The 22,351-nt window shown below is 40.9% G+C and overlaps 2 protein-coding genes and 2 long non-coding RNA genes across 10 annotated transcripts in view; 2 read left to right on the forward strand and 2 right to left on the reverse strand.

The window, feature by feature from the left end:
• The window catches only part of LOC115191918 (probable E3 ubiquitin-protein ligase HERC3), a 35,627-nt gene that overhangs the window by 8,131 nt on the left and 5,145 nt on the right, over positions 1–22,351 (reverse strand). For 6 of the 7 annotated variants that reach the window (XM_029749940.1, XM_029749938.1, XM_029749941.1 and 3 more), the window contains 10 exons: positions 22,057–22,179; positions 21,648–21,746; positions 21,115–21,282; positions 20,871–21,011; positions 20,420–20,586; positions 20,091–20,154; positions 19,535–19,605; positions 19,085–19,268; positions 18,673–18,775; positions 18,116–18,558 (listed from right to left, as the gene is read on the reverse strand). In XM_029749940.1, the coding sequence (XP_029605800.1) occupies positions 18,347–18,558; positions 18,673–18,775; positions 19,085–19,268; positions 19,535–19,605; positions 20,091–20,154; positions 20,420–20,586; positions 20,871–21,011; positions 21,115–21,282; positions 21,648–21,746; positions 22,057–22,179 (1,332 nt within the window). In that variant the 3' untranslated portion in view covers positions 18,116–18,346. Of the gene's footprint in view, positions 1–18,115; positions 18,559–18,672; positions 18,776–19,084; positions 19,269–19,534; positions 19,606–20,090; positions 20,155–20,419; positions 20,587–20,870; positions 21,012–21,114; positions 21,283–21,647; positions 21,747–22,056; positions 22,180–22,351 lie in introns of those variants that run through there. The other variant, XM_029749936.1, reaches the window with a different exon arrangement.
• LOC115191923 (endonuclease domain-containing 1 protein) lies at positions 1,452–4,037 on the forward strand. Its single transcript, XM_029749956.1, has 3 exons — positions 1,452–1,582; positions 2,242–2,610; positions 2,941–4,037. The coding sequence occupies exons 2-3, from the start codon at positions 2,251–2,253 to the stop codon at positions 3,526–3,528; spliced, it is 948 nt and encodes a 315-aa protein (XP_029605816.1). The 5' UTR covers positions 1,452–1,582; positions 2,242–2,250; the 3' UTR covers positions 3,529–4,037.
• On the reverse strand, positions 8,334–11,951 carry LOC115191927 (uncharacterized). The gene is made up of 2 exons (XR_003877792.1): positions 11,287–11,951; positions 8,334–10,168 (listed from the first exon to the last, which is right to left on the reverse strand). It is a non-coding gene; the product is annotated as an uncharacterized LOC115191927 (long non-coding RNA).
• On the forward strand, positions 20,582–22,237 carry LOC115191928 (uncharacterized). The gene is made up of 2 exons (XR_003877793.1): positions 20,582–21,020; positions 21,696–22,237. It is a non-coding gene; the product is annotated as an uncharacterized LOC115191928 (long non-coding RNA).

Below are 22,351 nucleotides of genomic sequence, written 5' to 3' on the forward strand. Positions count from 1 at the left end.
AAAACTCCCCAGTCCTTAATGATTACAAGCATACCCATAGCATGATGCAGCCACAACTTAAAAATATGGAGCATGGTACTTAGTAATGTGTTGTATTGGATTGTCCCCAAACATAACACTTTGTGTTCAGGACAAAAATGTAATTGCTTTGCCACATTTTTTGGCAGTATTACTTTAGTGCATTGTTGCAAACAGGGTCCATGTTTTGGATTTTTCAAATTCTGTACAGGCTTCATTCTTTTCACTCTGTCAGTTAGGTTAGTATTGTGGAGTACCTGCAATGTTGATTCATCCTCAGTTTCCTCCTATCACATCCATTAAACGATGTAACTATTTAAAGTTACCATTGGCCTCGTGGTGAAATCGTTCAGTGGTTTCCTTCCTCTACTGCAACTGAGTCAGGAAGGACACCTGTATCTTTGTAGTGACTGGGTGCATGGATACTCCATCCAAAGTGTAATTAATAACTTCACCATGCTCAAAGGGATATTCATTGCCTGCTTCTTTTTATTTTTACCCATCTACCAATAGGTGCCCTTTTTGCATTGCATTGGAAAACCTCCCTGGTGTTTGTGGTTGAATCTGTGTTTGAAATTCCCTGCTCGACTGAGGGACCTTACCGATAATTGTATGTGTGGGATACAGAGATGAGGTAGTCATTCAAAAGTCATGTTAAACACTCTTATTGCACACAGCGTGAGTCCATGCAACTTATTATGTGACTTGTTAAGTACATTTTTACCTCTGAACTTATTTAGGTATGCCATAACAAAGGGTTTGAATATTTATTGACATTTTGTATTAATATATATATATATATATATATATAAACACAATTCCACTTTGACGTTAGGGTTATTGTGTGTAGGCCAGTGACCAAAAATCTGAATTTAATGCATTTTAAATTCAGTCTGTAACACAACGACATTTGGAAAAAGTCAAAGGGTGTGAACAATTCTGAAGGTACAGTACTGTAATTGAGGCCACAGGATGCGCTTTCTCTCCAAACCAATTCATATAAAACAACAGCCTACGGTTGGTTGCTCGTTGTAGCCTACTCCTTCTCATTTCATTAACTTTTCATTAACTTTTATTTCCACCTGAAGGCTTCTGGTTGGCTACTGGTCTTTTTATGGGGGGCACGTGCACTTCATAAAAACTACATTAAAGAGTCGAACTTTTATTAAATTAATCATTTGAAATGTCATGGCATAATCGGGTATGTAACAATGTCACATGGATATTTTAATTTAATTTAGAAAAAGCCTTTTCAGGGTTAAAATAGTCCTATACATTTTTGTCTTGAGAAATGTATATTAAAACAAGTAATCGAATACTAACGTCCATTCAGATATTGATAACCGTGCACATCCCGAGCAGAAAAATATACATATTTATGACATAGAATTAGGCATAATGATTATGGATCTAGATTGCACGAAAAAGTGTGTGTGTGTGTGTGTGTGAGAGCGAGAGAGAGCTTATGTACAGTATCTAGAGAGTAACAGGAAGTGTTTACTCTGAAACTACAGACCTCTGAGGGAGTGAGACAATTCAAAGGACTGTTAAACAAGTTCAGAAGGTGAGATTGAAAATCTAACAAATTATTTGGATATTCCATTTCTTATGGTTATTTCGAAATTCGATGCAATAGCGCAAAGTTCTCTGTGTCGCGCACAGCAAAAACTATTTCATACAAGGAAATGAATATATATGAGAGACTCGTGCCACATTCTTAACGTTATAAACAAAACTACAAACGAAGACAAATGAAGAAGGATATAGGCAGCTTACAAGACAATACTAATGTGTCATGCAATCAAGATATGCACTCAAGGAAATATACTGCTATTATCTGTATTTTTTGAAACTGCACTGTCGGTTAGGGGCTCGTAAGTAAGAATTTCACTTTAAGGTCTACACCTGTTGTATTCGGCGCATGTGACTAATACAATTTGACTAATACAAAATGAACAATATGTTTGGAGTGTAGATGAATATAGCATAATTAACCTTACAGCAACATGATCATTTAGCAACCTTTGACCAGAAATGAGAAGCAGGAAGTCAACCTCTAGATGGGGAGAAACTACAGTAAACAGGAACTATATTGTTTCAGGAACTTGGGTGGTTTTCATAACCTGATTTGAGTTGATTCTAGTGACTAATTGTGACCTTAAGCAGTCATAATGTAAAGGTAACATTGCAATATAGATTCATCTGTGATGTTTTTCTCCACAGGGGCACAGCATGGTGACTCTGTCCCTCTTGTCCTTCTGTCTGCTCCCCTTGTTGGCAGTCAGAGGGGAAGTGGCTCCAAATTTCGACAACTGCAAAGATTCTTTCTTCAAAAAGACACCAGTGTCTGGTCTGAATATAGCACTCCCCACTCCGATCGAGCCCGACACACAGGGCTTAGAGAATCCTGAGAAATGTCTCTCTGCTTACAGTGCTGCCTCTCCTGCATACATCTGTCAGAGAAACGGTAACCACTATTACTTTGCCACTCTGTATGACCGTGGCAGGAGGATCCCTCTGTACTCTGCCTATGAAATGAATATCAAAGGGGTCCCTGGCAGAGAGGGGTCCATAGTTTATTATGAACCACAGGTTTGCATTTTACATTTTCATTATCACCTTTTTTAAATGTCCTATAAATTCAGTGCAGCAGCCATTTAATGTGACTGGCACAACTACAGAATGATGCAACACATTAGTGTAGTTTAAATATTTACAGTAGAACAGGACATTAACTGTAGGGCAGGATAGAAAACGATTGTATTCATGCAAGTAGCACTAGAAGGTACTATTTCGTACATTGTAATTTCAGACTAAATAGCAGTAGCCTAGAATACCAGTAATATATTAATGGGTTGTATTGGACTGCTACCACAAAGCTTGAAGTGGAGTGGCTAATTTGTAAATATTTGTATTTTTCAGCTTGTGCATCCTGACCTACCACTACAGCAAATGGGTAAGAAAGGATCATTGAGTGAGATCAAGAAATACAACCAAAACAACGGCTGCAGAGAACGCTCTCCACAATACCGACAGAACTACAAGCTGGGCTGGAGTCAGGCTCTTGATGACAACTTTGGCTCGTATGACCGCGGGCACCTAAACCCCGCAGGACACCATGAAAGAGAAGCCTCCAAAGCCACCATGACCCATACCAACGTAGCTCCGCAAGATGGGACGATGAACAAGGGGCCGTGGAACCGGTATGAGACGAGACTGAAGGATGTTTTGAGTGCAGGCTGTAGTAAGATGTATGTGGTGACAGGGGTGGTCCCAAGCAGCACGTGGGTAGACCAGAACCAGCGAGTCAATGTTCCGAGTCACTACTGGAATGCCTACTGCTGCACCGACAACAACGACAACCCTGTCAGATCTGGAGGTGCCTTGGGTCCTAACACAGCTCAGGGTGTTGTTACAGAGTATACCTCTGTTACAGTCCTTGAGACTGAGCTTAGAGAGCTACTGAATGTTGACAACAATTTCAACATTTTTGATGACTGTCGAACATAGATGTGGACATGTCTAATATATCTGGTAGGATTGTTTTGGATATTGAATGAATGCTTAGGCTATGATGTTTGTTGTTACTATTTAGTATAGGCCTACTGTATAATGACGTTTATGAACCTATAGATTATATTGATGTAGGCCAGTGGCCAGATGTTTCACGATTTAGCTCACCTGATTCACCTATTCAACGGCTTGTTTATTAGTCGAGACAGGTGTGCTAACTGTGGAATAGTTAATATACAAGGAATGGCTGGGGGTCCCTGAGAAGAGGTTGAAAACCCCTGATTTAGGCGACATCAATATTTTAAACAAATCCCTGACCATAAATATTATCCTATTGATCAAATTTGTGCCTATAATGTATTACAATTTAAAAACGTGACCTTAGTAATAATTCTTCGTAAAGCGTATGTTTGATTGTTTGGTCACACAGAATTACGCTAACAACTCTTTGTAAATGCTTGTTGCTATGAATCTTTAACCCAATAAAGCTTGATTTGCAAAGCAAATTGTGGAAGGAGGAAATGTATACATAGACATAAATATAGAAATATTTTTCACATACTGTTCGTGAACCGCTTGGTGCTTTATGTCAAAAGACATCGGATGAAGGAAGCAAAACTGTGGGTGGAGATTGGGTCACTGTACACTTTAGTGGTCGATAAAGTGCATAAACTGGGAAGGAGAATAACAGGGTTTCCCAAACTCGGTCCTAAACCCCCCAGGTGCACATTTAGTTTTTTTGCCATCGCACTACACAGTGGATTCATAATCAAAGCTTTATGATTAATTTGTTATTTGAACCAGCTGTGTAGTGCTAGGGTAAAAACCAAAACGTGCACCCAGGACCAGGTTTGTGAAACCCTGGAGTATAAAAGGGCTACATATCGGGCCACGATAGGTATGCAAATGTTGTGGAACGTTGCAGACAGAAATGCCATAGCATCACAGGAAGCTGCTGAGGGGAGGACGGCTCATAATAATGGCTGGAATGCGGTGAATGGAATGGTATCAAACGCATTAAAACCATGTATTTGATGTGTTCGATAGCATTCCATTAATTCCGTTCCAGCCATTACTATGGGCCCGTCCTCCCCAGTTAAGGTATCACTGGCCGACTGTGTCATAGATAGAGATGCCTCGATTCATGACTCAGTCAAACAACTCAGTCGATTCTATTTCATTCCTATCTACTCTGATAAAAAACAAAACTGATTAGTAAAATGTGTATTGCATATTGTAGCCCTATGCAGTGCCATTGTTACACAACTCTTATCTGTCTAACTTCCAGAGTCTGATTCTGTATGTTTGTTCATTACATTTTGATTTATTGTATCAGGAAAAACATTGCCAACCCAAACTACGGTATAAGGGAATACAATTTTTTTGTTATTTCCTCCTCCAGTCAGGAGATTGATTGTACATTTATTTTGCACCACTTGCGCACGCGACGCGGGCGGTGTCGGTAATGGACATGGTTCCTAATGCTGTGGATGACCAGTACACTCAGTGTCGGGTGCAGATGCTGAAGAATGTTGTGGACGGGGTTTGCTGGAAGAAGAACTGAAAGGCAGTATAGAGTATAGTGACGCCTGGGGGGCAAAGCAGTGTACAAAGTTAATCCCGGGAGGCATCAAGCAACACACGGCTGCATTAGTGGCTTATGGACATTGGGGAAACGTGTTCAGAAAGATTTAACGATGCAGTGGAGACTCAGGGTGGGAATGTCAATGTCTATAACGGCGACTTCCGGTTCAAATCCCTCCACTTCCTGCTAATGGATGCCATGAGGCTTTTGAAGACAGAACTGCCAAACTGTGTTGCGTGTCTCAAGCAAAAAGTATGAGGCACAAGTAGGGTCAGAAGTGCGATTTGGGAGGTTTACCACAACCAGGGCCAAACGTTCCAACACGGAAGAATCTGCTACAGACAATGGGATTCTTTTCAATGTCACTTCCTGCCCTGTACTCAACATTGCTGAGTATACTTGCTTCTCAGACAGCATTGATCATCTGATATCCCCAGCAGAGATGTTTAGGGTGGCTGAGGTAAAGAATGTAAGCAATGAAGATCACAAGGACAGAGAGATCGTTTTGACAAGTTCAAGGACTCACAGCATTGACAGCATCTGCGACTGTTACCTCTTCCCCAGCTGAGGCCAGGTTATGTAAGCGTTCGAAAAGATATGACAACATTAGGCTACCAAATAGGTGTAGACGACACAAGAGTCAAGTGTTTTTAAAATGTCTACCTTATTCTTTGGAGAATGAAAGTGTGTCAATGTCAGTTTGTCTCACCATATCTCCTACAAGTACGAATCCTCCATCAATCACCCCCAAAGGCTCCTCTACTCAATGGCTTGGCAGTAGCCTCTCTGTTCTTGTGGTTGTATCTCTCTCCATCTCCCTGATCACCAGGACTGATCATCTCTGATAAACTAAAGTGTTGAATGCTAATAGATTTGGTAAAGAAGTCAATGGAACGCAGACCGTGGGGGATAGAAGGACGCACGTTCAACAAATCTGATCTAACAATATAGATATTTGATGTATTGTAACATGCCCAGAATGTGGTTACTAAAGTCTTATTTGGATATATTTGTCTGTTTTCTCAGCATAACATTTAGAAATAGTCCCTTTTCAGGATTAGAAGAAGTGACTGCTAAAGGCTAACTCCCATTCATATAGACTGGTACCATAGCTAGCATAGAGAAATTGATGGTGGTAGTGTCGATTTTAACTGTAATGCAGTTTCTAGGTGATGATGACATCAACATGTATTCGGGTTGACACCCATATCAGCATTATTCTCAGATTTTTACCTCAACATAAACATAAACAATAGCCTAAATGTAGGCTAATTGTGCTGGTGGCCATTGAGGAGATTCTGGATCTTTTCCCCACGGCATTACCCCACGGCATTATTCCCCCCATGCGTTTTCATGGCATTTCCATTGTTTTGGTTGAGTTCCATGGGCCTTTTTACCACATCTATTGAAAAGGAAACACACACACACACACACACACACACACACACACACACACACACACACACACACACACACACACACACACACACACACACACACACACACACACACACACACACACACACGTAATATCAATGCACACAGACATTCATCAAATGTGACAAAGCGCAAACCTGTCAAATCCCTCTTAGCATAATGATATTCTCTTAAAATTCATTTCTTTGCATTTTGTTTTTGTAAAAAAATAAATAAGATTATGGTGAATAGATAATATTAGATTTTAAACAATGTGGTATGCATTTAGCAAATACTTTGGTATCACAATTGAGTGTGAGTGGTGTCCAGTTTTCATAGATGTATTTTAATTTCCCTCTTGTTTTGATATCAAACAAAGCAATAAGATGAGTATTTTTGAGTGTTGGATTGTCCACCTTTGGTATATATGCATTGAGATGGGGTGGGAAGGAGTGATTGATGTATTAAATAGTTCAAAGTAGTAATTTTCTCTAGCTGTAGACAACTTTACATACAGTGGGGTGATAAGCATGTACATTGAATTAATGATGTAAGGCTCATAACCTGACAGTCCAGACAAACAGTATGTATGACCTTGTATTATTTAGGTTGTGTAATATGTGTGAGGGGAAATGACTGTCATACCTATGAGGGATGTGGACAGAGAGTGCCCTTTCTCCAAGCTCAAGCCATGCTCAAAATCACCTGTAGCACTAGCCTTTAGGTCTTAGTTACAAGGTGTTTGCACTGACTCAATCACAGCTGAAGCCACACATGTTTTGGCTAATATTTCATCCTTATCCTGGAACGTGCATGTTGTGCAGGCTTTTGTTCCAGCCCAGCACCAGCTCACTGGATACAACTAATCAACCGATCATAAAGCCCTTGATTCGTTGAATCAGATGTTTTAGTACTGGACTGGAACTAAAACCTGCACACACTATGTTAATTGGACCAGAACTGAAGAACAATTCATTTTAGTGTTGTCTCATTGAAGCACATGGTGGTTTCTGCAAAGAAGAGTTGAGGTCAAGCCTGCCTTACAACTGTGGTGCAAATATCAATACGCAGAGGTCCTGGTATAACTGACGTAACTTACACTGTTCTAAGAAGTTTATTTAATTGTATAACTGACGTAACTGACTGCTCTGTAAATTATGGTTTCAAGTTGTTCACCCCTTTTTTTCTAATAAATGTGCCAGCCACTTGCTGGTTTTAACTATGCTACTCTGTATTATCTGTCGTCAATACTCTCCTCTATGCCACACTCTGCTGCCTGCTATATAAGATAAACACAGAATGATCCACAAGCCATATTACTATACCCACATTCACTGAGTGTACATAAACGACCAATGGCACCGGAGGGTAGGGCTGCCGTCTTATCGGCTCTCAACCAATCATGCTATTTTTTATTTTTTTTTCGCGTTATTTGTAACTTGTTTTGTACATAATGTTGTTGCTACCGTCTCTTATGACCGAAAAGAGCTCTGGACATCAGAACTGGGATTATTCATCTCAAATTGGACGAGGAGTTCTTCTTCAATGAGTCGGACACGAGGGATATACTGCATACACCCGACCAGGCCCCGATCCCCGGGATTCGCCGGAGAAGGAAACGGAGATCTTGAGGAAAAAGATCAGGGTGCCTTGCGAGGATCAGGCGACGAGTGGCTAATCTGCCCTTGCCTTCCATTCTGCTAGCCAACGTTCAATCGCTGGAAAATAAATGGGACGAACTGAAAGCACGTATATCTGTTAGCAATTTATGTTATTTTTCAATAACAAACTCCAAAGCAAATCAGGGGGAGAAAATGTGGTTTATTCAGAGAGGACCATTCAACATGTTATGTTGGGAGTCAGATATTCAGTCTCCCCTGTCCTCAGATTTTCCCCACGGAACAAAGGAACAGGATGCCATTTATAACCCCCCACCCTAGCCTGCTGTTGACCAATCAGAAGTCCTTGTAGGACAACTTGGCCAATGGCCAAATAACAAGTATCCCACTCCACAATCTGGTGAACACCCCTGACACCCATCTCCAAAAGGACACGGTTGATGAATCTTATGATATCCCCTATCACGTAACCATCGGATTTTTAGCACACTTGATAACCTGGATGAGGATGAGAAAAATAACCATAACTCCCACTATTGGAAGTATCATGCTCACCAAAAAACGTCCCCATGTACCGAATGTGGAAGACAACCACATGACTAAGCCCAAATCATCTGGATTGGAATCATGATATTTAGCGCCATCAGTCCTGATCTTTTGGATTAGGTCAGTTATTTCCTCAGATTTATCAGGAATGTAAGTACAGTATTCAGCACCAGTAACAGCACATGTACCCCCTTATGCGGACAGAAGATAATCAAGGGCCAAACTATTTTGCATTGCCACAGTCCGAATGGCAACCATCTCAGCAGTAATTAACTCAAGACTCTCAACTGTACTATTAGCTAGGATTTCCAAAGAGTTAGCCATATTAATAACTTCCTGTGCTATTTCAGAAATACCATAAGACGGAAACGCAATTGCAAAGAACCTCTCAGTTTCTGTAATCTCACGTTTATGATGGTGTAAAAAAGGAGAATTCACAGAATGTCTTACATACAACATATCCCAAATAACACGACCCTTACTAACATGACCCTTACTAACACGACCCTTGCTACAACTTTGGTAACCAGGAATAGGCATGGGATCCACAGATAAACTAAGTCCCATTTGTAGTTATCATACCATTATTGATTATACTACCGAAGGTACTGGCATAAAAAGTATTCCTAGTGCCATTACTGAGAGTCATTTCAACAGACATTAGACATTCCGCAACCTTAGTACCGTCACAGGCAGATAGTCTGATCACACTAACTCTGTCCTATTTTGACAAACGCGTCCTGGTGCAGTTGAGACAAGTTCCGAGAGAGTGACCTATTAAAACATAACCACCCAACAGGGGCATGTGTAATAACTAGGTAAGTGGTCGCTGATTAGTGTCATTGGTAATCTCAAATGAAGGAAGGTACTGCAGAACTAGGTACACTCGCATGTTGATTCTCAACGTTCTCACCCAAATTAGTACCAATAATCTCCTTATACCAATTAACATCTCTCCATATACCCAACATTTCACTCTGGTTAAAAGGAATATCCCCTAATGGAATACCTGCCCTTGATGTGAATGGAGCACGCGTACAAACCCAACAACTACTTTGATGGACTACTGTGGCATAATGTAGAGAGAGAGCTAGAAACGTATTGACGCCCGAGTGTCCCTCATCCTGCTGATGCATCTCTGTGTTAGAAATGGACACACCACCCACATCCTGTATTAGGAGGAAACTCACAGGGAACATTATTTCAAACATCTTTCACTTGTCTGCAAGACAATAATATTCAATCGTCCTATTGAAGAGGTAATCATTCACAAAGTCTTTTAAAAGGGACCAGCTCTTCCACCGTGGTATCAGTCCCACATAGATAACTATTAGATATTATGTTCTGACAGTCTGCAGGTAGTGAGGAATTCTCCTTCCGGTCCATTGGCAGCACTTCACCGGTGATCTTGTATTGTTTCAGGTGCCTTCAAGGGATATCGCTGCAGCCTCAGACGATAGATTCACATAACCTGTAACGAAGGGGAAAAAAAGTGAAAGTAACATGTCCTGGTTTCAAGAGAAATTGATATTTCAGATAGATTTCCCTAAGTAAGCATCTCCCAGTTTTCAGGAAAACGTTGGATATTTCACCTAGATATCCCTAATATGATGACTGTGGTATACAACTTAGAAGCTTATCAGGTTCTGAGCATCTTACTATGCTTCTTCACCTGAGATTGGCCCCCGATTGCTAATCAATCAGTTCTTTACTCTCCAGGCTCCGCTTTGTCATCAAAATGGACAACCTTGCAATGAATGACATGTACCCATCGTGATTTTCCCTGGACTTTTACCGCTGACCTCGTTAATAGCAAAATTTGATAAGGACCTTCCCATTTTGGCCCTAATGTCTCTGTCACATATTTTTTTACCATCACATATTTTTTTTACCATCACCCACTGTCCTGACACTATGTTATGTCCTCACTCGGGAGTTATTTCCCCATTAGAGAGTTGTATGCAATAGTTAAGCATTGTGTCACTCATAAAGTGAACGCCTACTTTTCTCAACCCTAACGTGCCTGGTATTATCACATTGTCCATTGTAGTAACTACCCATTAACTACCCATGCCCAGCCTGCCTCACACCTCCCCTCCACAATGCTTGAACCGTCTGTGTGTAAGATAAACCCAGGGTTTACCAACACATGACTCTATAAACCCATCAGAGAGCTGATCCAAAACAACAACAGTCGTGTTCAAGTAACGTGGTATCTGTAGGATACATCAGAGTAGCTGGATTACATGGTGTCTTTTCAACTATACCCATGTCCCATAGTTAATCACTACTGTAGTAGCGTCCATAGCTTCCTTGCTAATGGGATATTGTTTTGTGCAAGGTGGAGCAACACCTGTGGTTCCATATCCAATGTTTCATATCTGTCTTCCCCCCACTCCTGTTGCTCTCATCTTCTTGCCTGTGTACTGAGGACATATATGTTTCGCAAAAGATATTGAAATTCAGCACCCGTATCTACTAAAAAAATCCACTGCAAAGTTGTTAACAACATCATATTCACATATATTCCATCCGATTTCATATGTTCACTAGCTGAGATGGGATGTAGGAGGGAGTCTATTAGTTTACCTCCACCAAACTCTGCTGCTGAGCCGGAGAGAGCTTCTTACATTTCTGCACAAGCATTGTGTCATTGGGGCTGTTGTCTTGATTCCATCTTCCCTTAGACAGACCCTTCTTCTCCTGGCCACTTCTCATAAAATCACATTTTCTTTCCCGACATTCTCATTGCCAGTGACCAGAAATCCCGTAATAATAACATACACCAGGTTTATTTTCTACTGAACGAATAATGTTGGTTTCACTCGGACCCTGCATAACTCTGATAACCACGTCTCGTGGATGCTTAAAAGTTGTTGACCATTCATCCAACTGTTTTGGAGATGCTGATTTGTGTGATTACTGTCTCTCGAAGTTTGTCCTTACTTCCTTTTACAGCCTGTGTTCTGGTTGGCCTAAGACATCGTTCGTCACTGCTGTCAGAATCTGTTGACTCAAAAACAAGCAGTGCCGACCAGTTGCTTGAAACCTGATCTGCCTTGCCCAATTCAGTGTGAGAGGGAACAGAGAGGCCACGGGTGGGGGTCACGTCTGACTTTTTCACCCGTGTCTCCTGCTCTACTTTGAAATGATTATAGATAGTGAGTTTCATGTTCACATCCGGAAGAGCTGTTCCACCCTTTTCCAGAGTGGTTTTCTCACTTAACAATACCATTACATTAACGGCAAACGTGATATATATATATATATATATATATATATATATATATATATATCCCTTTTTGAGGACCCAAAACCCTTCTAGAACACAAATTGTTTCTGTAGGGCCTGGCTACCCATAACTTATGTTCACTCAAAAAGCTTTCACCCCCCAAAAAATGCTTCTCAACTAACAACTCACTTCTATACAACAAGAAAGTTTCACACAAAAAAACAAAGTCCTCAAACCTTTTAATGGAGTAAGGACTCCAGCCTTTTAATAGAGTAACAAAGGACTAAACACTGTAATATAACAAAGGACTTGAACACTTATACATCACAGATACATATCACTCATTGCATACAGTATTTGAACATGATTTGGTTCTTTTAAAATGATATTGGTCCAGACTCACCCAGCAATTCTGCCATCAATCAGGATATTAAGAGTTGAATCGCCAAAGTGTGTTGTGCACAGCCTTCTTTCCTCTGGATCAACACACAGTTGATAAGTTTTTCTTGTTGTTGTTGTTCAGACCAATTCATCCGGGTCACGGAACCAAGTGTTAGCAATTTATGTCATTCTTCAATAACACAAACTCCAAAGCAAATCAGGGGGAGAAAAATTGGTTTATTCAGAGAGGACAAATCAAGATGTTATGCTGGGAGGTAGATGTTCAGATGTTCAGTCTCCCCTGTCCTCAAATTTTCCCCACCGAACAAAGGAACAGGATGCCATTTATAACCCCTCACCCTAGCCTGAGGTTGACCAATCAGAAGTCCTTGCAGGACAACTTGGCAAGTGGCCAGATAACAAGTATCCCACTCCAGACTCAATGTACAGACCAATGGAAACGTGACCCACGTAGCACACGTTGCTCTGAGTTCAGGAGTGACATTCCACAGATTCTGAACAGATGTTGAACTGACACCCAACTCCTATTTACAATTCGCTATTGACCATTAGTACTCTAGTTTTTAGTCCTCTCAAACTCTGCGTTGTGTATTTATCTTCAAAATATTCTTAAATATCCTACCAACGGGACATTAAAAACTGTAATATCCTATGTTTCATCGAGTCGTGGTTGAACGACGACATTAAGAACATACAGCTGGCTGGTTATACACAATCGGCAAGACAGAACAGCAGCGGGGGCCTATGCATTTATGTAAACAACAGCTGGTGCACGAAATCTGAGGAAGTCTCAAAGTTTTGCTTGCCTGAAGTAGAGTATCTCATAAGCTGTAGACTACACTATCTACCTAGAGAATTTTCATCTGTATTTTTCATAGCTGTCTACATACCATCACAATGCGAGGTTGGCAGTAAAACCGCACTCAATGAGCTGTATTCCACCATAAGCAAACAGGAAAACGCTCATACAGAGGCGGCACTCCTAGTGGCCGGTGACTTTAATGCAGGGAAACTTCTATCAGCATGTTAAATGTGCAACCAGAGGGAAAACATTTATTCTAGACCACCTTTACTCCAAACAGAGATGCGTACAAAGTTCTCCCTCGCCCTCCATTTGGCAAATCTGACCATAACTCTATCCTCCTGATTCCTGTTTACAAGCAAAAATTAAAGCAGGAAGCACCAGTGACTCAATCTATAAAAAGGTGGTCAGATGAAGCAGATGCTAAACTACAGAACTGTTTTGCTAGCGATATTCTTCCAATGGCATTGAGGAGTACACCACATCAGTCACTGGCTTTATCAATAAGTGCATCAAATACGTCGTCCCCACAGTGACTGTACGTACATACCCCAACCAGAAGCCATGGATTACAGGCAACATTCATACTGAGCTAAAGGGTAGAGCTGCCTCTTTCAAGGAGCGGGACTCTAACCCGGAAGCTTATAAGAAATCCTGCTATGCCCGCCAAAGAACCATCAAACAGGCAAACTGTCAATACAGGACAAAGATCGAATCGTACTACACCGGCTACGACGCTCGTCAGATGTGGCAGGGCTTGCAGGCTATTACAGACTACAAAGGGAAGCACAGCCGAGAGCTGCCCAGTGACACGAGCCTACCAGACAAGCTAAATAACTTCTATGCTCGCATCGAGGCAAGTAACACTGAAACATGCATGAGAGCATCAGCTGTTCTGGATGACTGTGTGATCATGCTCTCCGCAGCTGATGTGAGTAAGACCTTTAAACAGGTCAACATTCACAAGGCCGCTGGGCCAGATGGATTACCAGGATGTGTACTCTGAGCATGCGCTGACCAACTGGAAAGTGTCTTCACTGACATTTTCAACCTCTCCCTACGGGAGTCTGTAATACCAACATGTTTCAAGCAGACCACTATAGTCCCTGTGCCCAAGAAAACTAAGGTAATCTGCCTAAATGACTACCGACCTGTAGCACTCACGTCGGTAGCCATGAAATGCTTTGAAAGGCTGGTCATGGCTCACATCAACACCATTTTTCCAGAAACCCTAGACCCACTCCAATATGCATACCGCACCAACAGATCCACAGATGATGCAATCTCTATCGCACTCGACACTGCCCTTTCCCACCTTGACAAAAGGAACACCTATGTGAGAATGCTATTCATTGACTACAGCTCAGCATTCAACACCATAGTGCCTTCAAAGCTCATCACTAAGCTAAGGACCCTGGGACTAAACACCTCCCTCTGCAATTGGATCCCGGACTTCCTGATGGGCCGCCCCCAGGTGGTAAGGGTAGGTAACAACACATCCACCACGCTGATCCTCAACACGGGGGCCCCTCAGGATTGCGTGCTCAGCCCCCTCCTGTACTCCCAGTTCAGTCATGACTGCACGGCCAGGCATGACTCCAACACCATCATTAATTTTGCTGATGTCACAACAGTGGTAGGCCTGATCACCGACAACGATGAGACAGCCTATAGGGAGGAGGTCAGAGACCTGACCGTGTGGTGCCAGGACAACAACCTCTCCCTCAACGTGATCAAAGACAAAGGAGATGATAGTTGGACTACAGGAAAAGGAGGACCGAGCACGCCCCATTCACATCGACGGGGCTGTAGTGGAGTAGGTTGAGAGCTTCAAGTTCCTTCGTGTCCACATCACCAACAAACTAACATGGTCCAAGCACACCAAGACAGTTGTGAATAGGGCACCCCAAGGAGAGGTTTGAAAACCCCTGACGTAGGCTACATCAGAAAAAATGTTAAAAATCCCTGACCTTAAATATTATCCTATTGATACAATTTGTGGATAAAATGTGTTAAAATTTAAAAACATATCTTTTGTTATTATTCGTTTGCTTGTTTGTTTGTTTGTTTGGTCACACAGAGTTATGCAACCACGTCTTTGTGAATGCTTGTTGCTATGAATCTGTTACCCAATAAAGCTTGTTTTGCAAAGCAAATTGTGAAAGTAGGATATGTGTACATCGACATATTACAGAACATTTTTTTACATGCTGTTGATGAACCTGTTGGTATTTTATGTCAAAAACGATTGGATGAAGGCAGCAATACTGTCGGTGGAGATTTCTATTGGTCGCGTTACCCTCTAGTGGTCTATAAAGTGCATAAACTGGGACGGAGATAAAAGGGCCACGGTCAGTGGCAGACATAAATGTTATAGATAGAGATGTGGTGATTCATGACTCAGTCGAACAACTCAGTCGATTCTATTTCGTTCCTATCTACTCTGATAAAAACCAAATCGGATTGGTAAAATATGTAATGCATATTGTAGCTCTATGCAGTGCCATTGTTACACAACGCTTATCTGTCCAACTTCCAGAGTTTGACTCTGTATGTTTGTTCATTATATTTTGATTTATTGTACCATGGTAAAACAACAAAACCATTGCAAGGTTTGGTAAATCTGCACTAGGCCCAAAGCCAACCCAAACTTTTATTATATTTTTATTTCATTTTTGTACCTTTATTTTAACAGGGAAGACATATTGAGACCTAGGCCTCTTTTACAAATGTGTACTGTATATACAACTTAAATATATACTTTATACCCAAACTAATATACATATACACATTAACCTTTTGATACAGGATGCAGTGATGAGAGATGATGAGTGATAACAAAATGAAGGGTTATATGGGAGATGGCATCCAAAGGTTTAAGAGTAGTAGCAGCTGATAAATAATATCACCATAATCAAGAACAGATAAAAAGGTTGACTGAATAATCTGCTTCCTACTGCTTAGAGAAAGGAACAATCTGTTTCTGTAGAAAAATCTTAGCTTCTTAACCAGCTCATCTATGACTGAACAATAATATAAACGCAACACAGGAGGTTGGCGACACCATAATTGGGGAGGACGGGCTCATGTTAATGGCTGGAGCGGATTAGTGGAGTGGTATCAAACACATCAAACACATGGTTGATGCCATTCCATTCCATTCCATTATTATGAGCTGTCCTAAAATGTGCAGTTTTGTCACACAACACAATGCCACTTTTGTCTCAAATTTTGAGGGAGCGTGCAATTGGCATGCTGACTGCAGGAATGTCCACCAGAGCTGTTGCCAGATAATTTAATATTCATATTTCAACCATAAGCCGCCTCCAATATCGTTTTAGAGAATTTTGAAATATGTCCAACCTGCCTCACAACTGCAGATCACATGTATAGCGTTGTGTGGGCGAGTTGTGAACAGAGTACCCCATGTGGGAAATGGTGGTCACACTAGATACTGACTGGTTTTCTGATCCACGCCCACACTTTTTTTTAAGGTATCTCTGACCAGTCATGTGAAATACATAGATTAGGGCCTAATTAATTAAATTAACTGATTTCATGATATGAACTGTATCTCAGTAAAATCGTTGAAATTGTTGCATGTTGTGTTTATAGTTTTGGTCAGTATAACTGATCTGTGTCTTCTGTGCCCTGACAAGACTGGTGTGTTAGCCCTCTGAGCTAAAGCCTAGGCATTAACCTTAAGACACACCTCTTCAGATCTCAGGCAAGGTTACTCATCACATAAGCTTGGTTTACTGAACCACGTCAGTTTCATATACCCTGGTGCAGCATATTTGTTCATGGTCCCTGACACTACTGAATCCTGAACACGTACGTTATTTTTAGCCTTTTTTAAAAATGCTTTCACTTTGTTTTGTTTTTATAACTAGGGCCAGGTGCGAAGAAATGGTTTCAACCTGGGCCGCTACTGGCCCGCTCGCGGCCCACAGTTCACCTTGTACGTGCATCCAACAATGTGACCACCCTAGAGCTGGAGGGGGGACCCATGCAACCCCGGGCGCTGTACGGTGGAGTTCACAAACATCCCCGGTCCTTAACGCCATTGTTGTCTGACCACAAACACCAGAGGGCGCTGTTACATAAAGATCTCTTATGATGATCGCTGATCAAAAATGCACTTACTGTATTTATCTGGAACACAGGAGGTCGGTAACACCTTAATTGGTGGAGCGGAATCAGTGGAATGGTATGAAATACATCAAACACTCAATTCCACCCATTATTATGAGCTGTCCTCCCCTCAGCAGCCTCCACTGATCTGGAAGTGATCTATTTTGCACTGATCTTTTAAAAATTAAAGAGTAACGTTTGTAATTTAATCACGGGTGACTGTACCTTTAACATGACCTCTATATAGTGTCTTAAAATCCGATACGACTTTGTTCACATGAGCATCTCTATTCAAAGGGAATTAAGTATGAGTCATTTGAACAGTATGTATGTGTTTTTGGAAATGGAATCAAGTTCACGAAGGTAAATTACTCATTTAGAAGTGCTATGAACTTGAGTAGTACTCTAAATTTAAGTTGAGGTCAGTGGTGCTCAAATCATGAGCCTGGAGGTTTTATTTTTATGTCAAGGCACTACACAACCGAAAATACGCCTTTTAAAGGCCTTGTCCCCGATGTTCACTGAGATCACATTCATGGTAAATGCTGGCATGTCTGCTAAAGTGTAAATTACCTTTAAAAGTATCTTATAGTGCGCTGCGCTATAGAGCGCCTTGAGTTAAATCCTGCCCTATATTGTGAATTGGGGAAGGATGATTGAGAAGGATGTGTGCTAAATGATCTGTGTCTTATTGTGTGCCACCTAACTGCAGGGATATTATGTTTTCATTGATTTCTGTAATGAACCATTTGGTGGGTCTTGTAAATCGAAAGTTCTTGTGTTCAACTGAAAACCTGATGCTTCTATTAACAATTTGATTATTTCAAATATTTTGGGATTTCCTTATCTTGGTTGTTATCATTTTTGTTAATGTGTTAATTTGCAGGCACAAGATTTATACATGTTTTAATACAATTTGGTGAATGCAATATGATAATGTCATAGTACCGCACAGATCTCAAGTTAGGATTAGAAATACAACCCTACATTAAAACAATCCAAATCTTAAACCCAACTATGGAACAATGAAAAGATGAACTCAGGAGAGGAGTATATACAGCAGCAACACTATACACCCATTATTCATTCCAGAAGCCTCTGTTGTGGCCAACAGCCTCTATAAGCCTGCTCTGTAGTGTCTCTTTGGAGGGGTAGATGGGCAGCTGCAACAGAGAGTGACAGGTCAGCGCCTCTGGGAAATGCTGTTGGGAGGAGTTGAGAAGGGTTTGGACACTCATCCTGATCTGGTTCATACCCAGGATGGGCACACGATCACAGCCAGTCAGGAACACTGAAGGGGCAAAGGTGGTAAAAGGGAGAGGGCAGTGAATGACAGAACAGAACGTTATTCTCAGTAGCCTACGTTATTGGTTCATCTGTTACAATGAAAATGTTCCATATTTACACAGGAACGCTTTCTTTTGATCCTCTGTCAGTTCCTCAAACACCTCCCAGAATGTGACGATGTTGGGATGCCCAGCATGGTACTCTCCTTCATACACAGTGTTCTAGTTTGGAGGAAAATGCCGTCAATTAATATGGTGAAGCAATAGACACTTGACACCATTCAAACCATTTGTCTAATCAATGTATCAAAACAACATTTTAGCTAGGTTGCAGAACATGTTCACCATGAATCCCAAATCAACCCCAGGACACTTGTTTTTAAGGCTCCATCTTGCCCTCTGATAGGCTAGGTGACATTTCTGCATATATTATATGTTTTTACTTGTCTAATGCTCTCAGATGTAGACAATTGGCTCGGGGTAGATTTGGGATTGAGCTTCAGTCATGTAGTAACAAAACATGGTTCTGACCTGTTTCAGCGTTTCCCAGTCGAAGTTCTCCTTCCCCACCATCACTCCCCTCAGTTCCTCTGGCTGGAAGAACTCCACCACGTCCATGTCACACACCTTGAAGAAGCCTTTCCTGAACTCTTCAAACACCACCTCTACTGACTGGTTGAAGACGTAGTTCACATAGGTGTCAACAAACTCCTTCCTGTCAAAAGAATGACAGACAGAGTCAGATATCCATTGAGTTGTAGATAGTATAGGTTGCTGCCAATTCCAGTTGATGTCAATTCAAGGAATGAGAAGCATCATTTACTTTCCATTATGATTTCTCCATTCATACAATTATATTTCAATTTGAGATGATATTGCCAAAATGGAATTGACCCCAATCCTGGTAGCTGTAGCAATGGAAAAACGTGTCATTTTGTAAACCTTGTATTTTGTCAGTAGTAAATATTGCTATAATCTTACTTGTTAGCACTTGTGACGAGTTTTCCAGTTTCTTTAGGATCAAGTTCCACCGCTACGTCACCCCACATCACCTATAATAGTGAGTAATGAAAATAGTGAGGTAAATGAACAATGATAACACTTCAGACTGAGGGTATGGACAAATAGATGGGAGTGATCTGGGAACAACATACACACTGAAATAATACAATTGATCTTATGTTCAGTAATTCATAACACTTCACTTCAATGTAGGGTCTTTTCAACGTAGGATCTTAATTTGAGCCAATTTGATACAGCTGGAAAATAATCCTGCAGCAACTGGAAATGTGAATTATGTGTATTATAATTAATGGACATTTTTTGTAGGGTTTGATAGATTTTTCATAAGGGCAAATCAAGTCTGTCATTTTAAAAAGTGTAAATTACTAACTTCAGAAGCCCTTTAAAACCTTGAATACACTACACGTGTGGGAAAATTGTCAGCAACAAAAGAGTGATCAAATAAAAATCCTACATCTGTATTATGTTACATTTTATTTGTTCATCGATCAAACTGTTTGAATGCAATACATACTGAGAAAGTCATGTCCATGTTTTCAACATCATCATCAGGGTAATCCAAGATGTACTGCAAACTCCTTCAAAAGCATTGAAAATAATACGTGACAATTATAAAATCGGCAATCAATAAATCATGATGCTTTCCTAAATTAAAAACTATTTATCCAAATAATGAATCATTGCTTATGCACACAGAGCAAGTGCCCTGCCCCTGAGATGCAATAAAATGCATTGAGATGCAATTTCTTAATCTGTCCTTGGTGTCCTTATAACAAATACAACTGCCTGTACTGTAATACATTACTGACTAAGGGATAACAATATATTATGGTCTGAACTTACCCTGCTTCAATGGGGCTAAACTCTCTCAGGTCCTCTAAAGAGGGCTTGATGTTCACCAGCTTCTTGAAGAAGGCCATGGGGAAAGGGAGGTGCACCATGTTGTTGTTGTACAGGGCCATCCCACACAGAACCCCAAACAGGAAATAACGCTTCTCCTCCACTCTAGGCTGTTAGTAAGGACGTGTTGGACAAGAGACAAGAAATACGCCATGAGTGAAAGTATAGGACATGCTGTTGTTAACCTGGGGAAAATTATAGCTTAATATACAGTAAAGGGAAGGTACTGTGGTTTCTAGAATACAGTAGTAGGCTAGTAATACTTTTGTAGTTTCTCACTAGGAACATATAATTATAGTGTTTCACTACCAGCACATTTGAAGCTTTTTGAAAGTACAATGATTATCGATATAGAAATAAAATAATGTGTTGAGGAGCAGAAAACGTGCCTCACCTTTGCAGGGAACCAGGCCAGCGTGTTGGTGTCGTTGTACATGAACATCCCAGACTCGGGAACCAACAGCTTATCAAACAAATGAAGGAAGAAGTCCCTTTTGTAGACGTCTGTCAGCTTCGCATCCTCGTCCAAATACACCTGAGAGGGGTAAGCAGTACATTTTGGCATAGCCCTTCTCTGTTCAAAACATTATCTCATCATTGGAAAGCTATCATTCCTAAATGTTAAAATATGGACTTACCACAAGGGACCTCTTGAAGGTACTGTGATATGCTACACTCAGTTGATGGAAAGTGTCTTCGATGAGTGACGCTCTCCTCAGCCTCAGCTCAAAGAACGGAGCAGGAGCCGCCACGGGGAACATGTCAAAAGGCCACATGCCAGTTCTTTGGAGATTGTTAGGGGGATTCTGCAACACAGTACAATACTAAGTCTTCAGTTAGTGCTTTTCTAGTACAAGACAGGTATTCATTTCAACCAGTTTCTCCCATCAACAAGGTTAAGAAATATGGTTGGTTTCTTCAGTATTGATGGTCAACACTCCAGAGCTACTTGGAATGCAGGCTTTTGCTCCAGCCCTGTTCTAACACACCTGATTCAGCTAATCAAGATCCTGGTGAGCAGCTGATTAGTAGAATCAGGTGTGTTAAAGCAGGGCAAGAGAAAAAGCCTGCATACACAGTCAGTTGGTCTCTAGTAGGGGGTTTAGCCACCCTGATTTATAGTATCTGCTGTATATTATAATACTATATATTGAGAAGCAAGCTTCATTACCATTGTGAGTGCAGCGTTGATGTTAAAAACGTTTATCTTGCTCTGCAGATTCATCAAGAATGGGTAACGACAAAAGATGGCAGGTGTCTGATCCACATCCTGAAAGTGATGTAAAGGAAAACGTACAATGCATCTCAATTAAGGAGCTTCTTTGTCTAATTATGTTCATCTGCACTGATAAGTAGGAACTTTAGTAGGTGAGAAAGATTCTCCAGTAGGAAAACAAAATGTTTCCTTCACTCTCTCTTTCCAGACCATTTCAGGTAGAGGAAATCTAAAGCCTCTATTGAGATGCAGCCTGCTGTAGGACACTTTCTAAGACCCAAACAACAAACATTAAAACACTTGAAGACTGACAGCAACTAGCATGGTTTGCAATCAGTGACTGAGACAAAATAACTTTTCTTACCTGCTTTGACCATAAACGCCAAAGCTTTACATCCTCCTCTAGAAATATGGGATTGAAGTGAACCTCCTCCATACAAAAGGTACTGTCTGGAACTGTCTGGGTTTCTACAGATTTCTGGTTTGCCTTTGAAACAATATAGAAAAGTAAAATGCATTGATAATAAATAAAAATTATTAGGAAGTATTAGCTAAATATTTTCCATGTTTGTCAGAAAAATATTATTTCATCAAATCTCAGTTACGGTCTCATCGATTCTAAATAGGTTGCATTGAAATAACTGCCACCAGATTGGTCC

Source organism: Salmo trutta, chromosome 4 (assembly GCF_901001165.1).
Source record: "Salmo trutta chromosome 4, fSalTru1.1, whole genome shotgun sequence".
Taxonomy (NCBI): domain Eukaryota; kingdom Metazoa; phylum Chordata; class Actinopteri; order Salmoniformes; family Salmonidae; genus Salmo; species Salmo trutta.